We start from the raw sequence: 8,747 nt of genomic DNA, 5'->3' as shown, positions 1-8,747 counted from the left end.
CAGGTAAAGTACATGTATATCAATACTTAATCATTGTAGCATACTATGCACACTATCAACAGGGTTTAAAAAGGTTTACTATCATTCATTTAACAGTTTGTAAGAAAGGAAAGATATACAAAATAACACAGTGTAACCTTACCTGACATTTTTCTGAACAGTACCAAGCTTTCTTGCATCCTGAACACAGAAATCGGGCTGGCTGTGGGCAGTTGAGACACTGCTTCTTCTCCCCAGTACCACTTCCACTGTTATTACTACGTCTAGTGCTGTTATTGGCAATGATAGATGAAGGAACTTGATGATTACCAGGATGAAGTCCATTCGAAGGCATATGATGAATGGTAGAATTTGAATGCATATTATTTGAGAAGTGGCCATGATGACTAGGTAAAACACCTGACATGTGTTGGCTAGCATTAGGATAATGTGGGGCAGAAAATGTTGGATGTGGTATATGGGATGGTGTTTCTGGAATGGACTCACGGACAAGAACCCTCGGTGCAAAAGTTTGTGGCTGGAGAGGGTTCTCAGTAATTGTTGGTTGTGGCCTCTTTTGACCTGAGTGTCCTCCTCTGTCTGAAGTACTAACACCAGTATCATATGACTGCTGAATGTTCTCTCTTAATCTCTCAAAAAATGGCATGTTTGATCTATAAAAATTTTCATTCTGATACTGCTCTAAAATCATGCGAGTGGATGTAGGTGGTGTGGGTGGTTTATACGGACGAATAACTGTTGACATAGGGGCAGGTATGGGAAAGATGGTGGCTTTATCTGGCCCAAGACTTCTCATCATAGGTGCATTAGGATTCATGTGCTGTGGATAAGGATGCTGCTGCATACCCATTGCAACCGCCTGCTGATAATCTCGAGATCTTTCAGTGCAGCTGCTATCACTGTGTCTTCGACCTGTCTGAGCAGCTGATGGGTACTGTGTAGGACTGCACTGTGGCTGAGCAAATGAATATAATGTAGATTTTTGTTGCTCTGCAGATGAGTTTGTAGAATGAATAGAACTGGCAGGATTTGTGTTGGGATACATGAGGCGATGCATCATTGGGTTGACTTGATGAATGTCAAGGTTGTCTGAATGCCTTCTGACAAGTGAAGTTGCTGGCTTCAGTGGTGGAGGTTGTTTTTGAACTGATGGTAAATCTGTCTGGTCAGAGGTGACGAAGGTATTTTGCTTAATTTCACTTTCATACGACTGAGGCCTCCGAATTCTCCTGGAATTTTCGTGAGACGCCTGGGAATGATGGAAATGCGAAGGTGCATGAGTTGACAGAACTTCAACATCTGAGGATGAGTTTTCTCTTCTTAGCCCCTTGACAGCACTCAACAGAAGAGAAGGTTCTTGTGGTGGTGGTGGCAGCTGCTGCTGCTGCTGTTCCTCAGCCAGCCTTAGGAATGTCTGAGGATAAGGTTCACAAAGTGGAAGCTTTCCTCCTCCAGAAACAGGCATCACCTCCACCTCAGAGTTTGATATTCCAAATACAGTACGTAACCTGTTAGGGCTCATTCCCATTAAAGGTTTATCCAAATTATTTTCCAGAGCATTTGATGCAGAATTTGCTCGTGATATTACAGGACTCGACCTAGAAACTGCTGGATTTGCCCGCACTGCTGCCGGACTCATTCTACATATTACAGGACTTGTCCTGGAAATACTAGGACTAGTTACTGACATTACAGCACTTGCATTTGTTACTGAGGATCTAGGCTTACTTAATCCTGTACTGTTAGGCTGCACTGTCGAAAATCTTTGCAAAGCAGTGTTCATGTGTTGTACAGGAGAGCCACTCGCTGAGTATGTGGGGCTAGTGAGCATAACAGGACTAGTCTGTGAAATATTGTGAGAATTATGTAACATTAGTGGACTAGTGCCTGAAATAATCACATTAGACTGTGATATTGCCGGACTTGTCCTGAGTGCCCCAGGGCTAGTCCTTGGTAAGCTAGGACTAGTTCTAGGTATGCCAGGACTAGTCCTTGGTATGCCAGGACTAGTCCTTGGTAAGCCAGGACTAGTCCTGGGTAAACCAGGACTAGCCCTGGGTAAGCTAGGGCTCACTCTTGGTACCCCAGGACTTGTCCTTGGGAGCCCAGGACTCGTTCTTGGTAACCCAGTACTCATTGGTAAGCCAGGACTCATCATCGGTAAGCCAGGACTTGTCATTGGTAAGCCAGGACTCACCATTGGTAAGCCAGGACTCACCATTGGTAAGCCAGGACTCACCATTGGTAGCATGGGACTTCTCAATACTCCTGGACTGGTCCTTGATAATCCTGGGCTAGTAGTGCTAGATATCCCAGGGCTTGTTTGTGATAATGCATAACTAGGCTGAGGTGAAGAATTTACATAACTAATTACAGATAATTCAGAATTATGTTCAGATGAAACTGGACTAGCAAGGGGCACATTAGCCGTAGGTAATACTTGAGAACTTATTCTTTCTACCAGTGGACTGTTTTCTGTCGGACCTGAAATATCCGATGCCTTTGGTGGACTCGCTTGTATGGTAGTCGCATTGTTTAACAGCAGGTCATTTCGAATAGTAATTTTAGATTTTTTTATTTCAGGCTGAGAACTTAATTCTTTATTTTCCATTAATGTATCACAGTTACTTGTGTTTTCTGAAAATTTTCTCTTCTCACACATTATTTCTTCACTCAAAATATTTTCTGCCTTTAGTTTTTCTTCTGTGTCTTCTTTCTTCTCTCCCTTCTCTGTTAGCATTAGTTCCTGTACTTTTCTCAACTTTTCAACCTCTTGTCGTGTTCTCAATAACTCTTTATAGAGAACTGTGAGCAGCAGAGATGACTGCATTTCACTATCTTCTTCTTTTGCCTGATTATCACCTGATTTGGTTTCACCTTTCAGAGCCTGGACATCAAAGTTACCACCAGCATCAGTTACACACTCCAAAACTTTATTTTGTACAGTTTCAGGCAACTCTTCTGACACAGGTTTGTCTTTGACATCATTTTCTTCGCTCTTATGTTTTTTATGCTCGTCTGCTGTTTTTATTCTAAATTCTGTGGAGTCTGCTGATTCTGTTTCATGCTCAGGAGGCTCTGTTTTATCAACTTTTAATGTATTACTCTCAGATGTATCATCATTATACGTGATGAACTTACTTGAAGTTGTAAGGGCAGAGGTGGAACCAGCTAATGCTTCTCTAAGTTTTGATACGTTATCTGTTGTTGTAGGTAAACTTGATACATGGTCAAAGGTAAAAATATTTTTGTCTTTATGGGCCAGCTCTGGGGGCATTTCATTATCACTTTTCAACATTTCACGGAAAGCACGACGGAGAAGAGTATGCTTGTGAGAGAACTGTTGGGGAACAGGCGAGGCAGATGAACTTGCAGGATGAGAATCAACGTTGCTTGAAGAAGAATATTGCGCTGTACCTGCAGGTTATAAAAAATTTATTAGATCAACTTGTACTGTATTTAGAGTGTATGAAGAAACAGTGTTTCATCAACATTTCAGACATAAATGAGCATATTACAACTTAAGGATACTGAAATTATCAAAAGTTGGCATCAACTTTGTTGGATGTAAAATCTATTACAATCATTTTCCATCATACAAAAATATATAACAATATTTGCATTACACACAGACTTAAGGTTTTGCAGAAGTATACTTCAAAGGAGTTAAAGAACTTAATTTCTTCTTCAATATTGATAGCATTACATACTATACTGTACTTAACATTTCAGTAAAAAATTCCATTACAATCATCATGAAGGTGATGGAACTCTCCCAAAATGTTCATAATTAAGCAGTGCAAAAAATATTTTTAGTTGAAATGAAGTTTTTCTTACATGAAATACTAGCATTATTACACAATTTACTTGTGATAGTATTATAAATATATACAGTATATTTATTTACAATGCCTGCACTTTAAAGGAGGAGTTTGGGATAGTGGCAGTTTGGAGGGATATGTTGTGTATCTTTATACGTATATGCTTCTAAACTGTTGCATTCTGAGCACCTCTGCAAAAGCAGTGATAATGTGTGAGTGTGGTGAAAGTGTTGAATGATGATGAAAGTATTTTCTTTTTGGGGATTTTCTTTCTTTTTTGGGTCACCCTGCCTCGGTGGGAGACGGCCGACTTGTTGAAAAAAAAAAAAATACAGTACTCGGAATACAAAAAAAAAAAAAAGAGAAAGTCCCTTATATCAATATTATATTGTGCAAAAAATGTCAGCGATATACTGTACAAGAATAAACTAAATTATGCAATTTATTCTTTAACCCTTTCAGGGTTCGTGCCGCAGGTCTACGGCTTTACGTTCAGGGTCCAAACTGTAGATCTACGCTAAAATTCTAGCGGCGTCAAATTTAGCACGAAAAGGCTGGTAGGCCTACACATGAGAGAACGGGTCTGCGTGGTGTGTGTGCGCTATAAACAAAAATTCTAGGCGCCTGCATAGCATTGTGGGAACGCTGGCTCAGTTACCCTTGTTCACCATGCCTCGTCGCAAGGCAGCTCTCACTCCAAGGAAAATTGGGACTCTCCTCTTCCTATCTAATAGTTCTGACTATGATGGAAGTGGAAATGAAGACGAATTCTTTGGCTTTGATCAGTTAGTGACCAAAAGGAATGACCAGGATATTGATAGTAGTGCAGAAAACCCTGACGATCCTCAACCTTCTACCTCTGGTGTGGGCACTCCTCAGTCACATTCAGTTGTACCTCATTGCAAGAGAAAACTGTTATTTTCGCGTGGCCAGGCCTCTGACTTCAGTAATGATGATAGTGACGTGGATTGTGATTTTATTGCTCTTGACGATCATTTGAGTAGTGATAGTGAGGAAACATATTCACCAGTGAAGCGTCGGTATATACGCCGCCGCATGCGCTAGGGTAGTTTTCCCTATGCAGTGCCCAGAGGACGGAGTACATCCCGGAGTACATCCTGTGGCCTTACACCAGGAATAGACAGTGAAAGTGAGGATGATGTGGCTACACTTGGCATGGACAGACCACAGGCATCGGTAGGTAGTGGTATTGGTGGTGATGGTAGTGCCACGGCCATGCATGACTCACCAGCCCAGGCTGGGACCCACGCTTCTGACTCCTCAGTTCAAGGACAAAGCGGAGCGTCAGCCACCAGCCCACCACAACCACAACTACCAGCACAACCAGCTTATGATGTCCAGTATCCACCAGCAAACTGTATCTGGGATTGGCAGCAAAATCCCAATTTTGTTCCCAAGCCTCACCACTTTGATGACTCTCACAGTGGAATTCTACCTACCTGTCCCCTTGGAAACACTGCCAATGAACTGGAATTTTTTGAACTATTCTTTGACCAGCCATTGATGGAAACTATTGTCAGGGAAAGCAACAAGTATTTTGAGTACACCATGGCAAATACGATGATATCATCACAGTCAAGACTACACTGGTGAAAAGAGACAACTGTTGCAGAAATGCATTTGCTTTTTGCAACAATAATGCTTATGCCTCATGTCTATAAGCATAATATAAAATCATACTGGTCTACAGATCGGCTAATTTGTACCCCGGTCTTCAGTGAAATCATCCCAGTGAACAGGTTTATCTTACTGTTACATATGTTGCACTTCTCTGACAAAACCAGGCCTGACAGAAGTGACAGGTTATACAAGATTTGAAATGTTTTTATGTATCTGAAACAAAAGTTCAACGTGTACTTTTATCCATTCAAGAATCTTGTACTTGACGAGTCTTTTTGTTCAAAGGTAGACTATCATTCAAACAGTATATACTGAACAAGAGGAAATGCTTTGGTATAAAACTGTTTGTACTCTGTGACTGTGACAGTGGCCTGGTATTGGATATTGTTGTATACACGGGAAGTAAAACATTGAAAGATACCGGATGTTATTGGGTATCTCAGGTGACATAGTGAGAAGCATGATGGCACCTTATCTTGGTAAAGGGCATACATTATATACTGATAACTGGTACACAAGCCCTTTACTCAGTGATTTCTTGTGAGTGAACATGACAGATGTGTGTGGCACAGTGCCTTATAATCGTAACATATGCCCAGGTTCAACGCAGGCACCCCTCAAGGAAGGTTCCTTGATGTTGGTGAGGGGCTCTTGATTTAGGGAATTGGATCTGTGCTCCAGTTCCCCGAATTAAGCCTGAATGCCTTCCAAATCCCCCCCCCAGGCGCTGTATAATCCTCCGGGTTTAGCGTTTCCCCCTTGATTATAATAATAATAATCAACGCAGGCACTCGTGGTGAAGAGGTGCAGGTGTTTACTGCCAATGACATCATGGCATTACGGTGGCATGACAAACGAGATGTCACATTGTTGACAACCATTCACTGTAACGAAATGCAAGACAGTGGCAAAGTTGATCGAGTGACTAATGAACATATTCGAAAACCACTGACAGTGATTGATTATACACAAAACATGCACTTGGTTGACAAATGTGACATGCAGATTGGCTTTGTTGATTGTGTTCGTAAGAGTTACAAGTGGTACATGAAACTTTTCTTCCATCTCATGGACATTTCAATGCTCAATGCATATAATATGTACCAAGTGAAGACTGGCAACAGACCACCGTATGGTGAATTTTGTTTGTCTGTTGTCAGACAACTCATAATGAAATACCAAGTAATAACACCTACTATACAAAACTGTCCTCGAACTCCTCAGGATATACCAAAGCGTTTGAGGAGGGAAGGTGATCACTTCATAATACAGCTTCCTGCAACTAAGAAGAAATTTGCTCAGAAGAGATGTGTTGTCTGTGCACAAACAAAACGATGGCAACAAAGACGCAACAACACTCGGTTTATGTGTGAGGAATGTAAGGTACCTTTGTGCATGGTGCCTTGTTTCAAGGAGTTCCATAAGCTGCAGCAGTTCTAAAAACATGTCCAGTAATTGTACATATGTAAATATATGATAGAACGTTAGTATTATACAAGATTTGTGCATGTTTATTGTAATAAACAAAAGTGGTAAACAATATTATAATAATAACTTTAGTGCGGTTACTGTGTTCAATACAGTGAGTTTATATATATACATTATATACAGTATTGGTCTCACAGGCCACAAATGTTACTAGGAAAAGAAAAAAATTAGAAAAGAAAAGAAAAAATTATAAAAAATGTAAAATAAAGAAATGCGAGTTTGCAGCAATCGCCGATGTTGCTGCCGCCACCCGGTCATTTTGGGTCAACTTCCCGCCTCTGTATCTCGGTAAGTACTGATCAGAAAATTTTTTTGTTGTTTTATTACCTTCACAAAAATATACTCTTTAATTCTGTAAGAATTTTTTTTTTTTTTTTTTTTTTTCAAAATTTCTTGGACACTGGGGCACCCCTTCCAATTTTGGCCTTGAACCCTAAAAGGGTTAGTGCAATAAAAGAAGGCTTAAGAAGTGATAGATTAAACTCTGAGTACTTACCCAGAGATACAGTTGGACTGGAGTTACTGACTTGGGCTGGTGCCAGATATGTTACTGTTTGTTGTGGCTGGCTTACACGCGTTAGTGTTGGTGCAACAACAGACGATTTAGAGGTTTCATCTGATAATGCTGGATGTTGGATGGATGCCAAAGCTTTTGAACCACTGTAGCTGGATGGAGTTATGGCATCATTATTCTGCTGGGTATTATTGCTCTTTGCACTTCCGTAAAAGTTTGAAGTAGCAACACTGTCGTAAAATGCTTCTAAACTATCACTGTCGACGGCATAAAGCGTTGCCTTGGTACAATTGGTGCTACTGTAGAGAGTTGCTTTATTAGAGTATGTAGAGTCACATGTACTGCTGGTTTTACTAAATAATGTTCCAGATTTGTTGTGTGCAGATCCATATGAAGTTGGCACAGTGGTATTTACAGTGCCTTGAACAGTCATGCTGTTAACATTAGAAGAACTGTAAACAGCTGCAGTGGTGGTAAATGTCACTGGAGGTAGATCTGTAGGTGAAAGGCGGCGCTTGGGCAGAGCTGTCACTCTTGACGATGGAGCAAGGGGCGGCACAGCTGTCTGCAGATGTCTCCTCAAAGCAGTGCCTCCATTTAACCTGAAATACAGTACAGTAAAAACATGCAGTAAATTATGACTCGCAAAATTGCAATAACATGACTGCACACAAATCACAGAACGGGTGGGATTTGAACCCTTAGTAAGCATAAATAGGTAAAGGAGGCATGCCTATGCTTTAGGCTGAGGGACTGACCACCTCCTACCAAGACTGACAGACTGACGATATCGAAACTACTTCTATGGTCTTCAGTTGTATGTTCACCTGCATTAGACTTAAGAAGTCTGCCATGTAACCAAAGTATTTCTGCAATAAAGATCTGCAAGTGTTGTACATGTGTTTTATTCATGTCATGCTTATATATTGTATATTTGCTATATGATTTCATAGATGACATAAACTGTAACTTAGCTTCCTGCTATATAAACTGTAACTTTGCCTCCTGCTACATAAACTGTAACTTAGCTTCCTGCTACATAAACTGTAACTTAGCCTCCTGCTACATAAACTGTAACTTTGCCTCCTGCTACATAAACTGTAACTTTGCCTCCTGCTACATAAACTGTAACTTTGCCTCCTGCTACATAAACTGTAACTTTGCCTCCTGCTACATAAACTGTAACTTTGCCTCCTGCTACATAAACTGTAACTTTGCCTCCTGCTACATAAACTGTAACTTTGCCTCCTGCTACATAAACTGTAACTTTGCCTCCTGCTACA

General features: G+C 40.8%; 1 protein-coding gene across 3 annotated transcripts in view; it reads right to left on the bottom strand.

Annotated features, from left to right (window-relative positions):
• Positions 1-8,747, bottom strand: part of LOC128693683 (serine-rich adhesin for platelets) — a 109,912-nt gene that overhangs the window by 15,564 nt on the left and 85,601 nt on the right. For all 3 annotated transcript variants that reach the window (XM_053783471.2, XM_053783472.2, XM_053783473.2), the window contains 2 exons: positions 7,447-8,066; positions 143-3,417 (listed from right to left, as the gene is read on the bottom strand). In XM_053783471.2, coding sequence (XP_053639446.2) covers positions 143-3,417; positions 7,447-8,066 — 3,895 coding nt within the window. The remainder of the gene's footprint in view (positions 1-142; positions 3,418-7,446; positions 8,067-8,747) is intronic.

This window comes from Cherax quadricarinatus, chromosome 34 (genome assembly GCF_038502225.1).
Source record: "Cherax quadricarinatus isolate ZL_2023a chromosome 34, ASM3850222v1, whole genome shotgun sequence".
Lineage (NCBI taxonomy): Eukaryota > Metazoa > Arthropoda > Malacostraca > Decapoda > Parastacidae > Cherax > Cherax quadricarinatus.
Note: the sequence above shows the minus strand (reverse complement) of the source record. Positions and strands in the feature narration are given on the sequence as shown.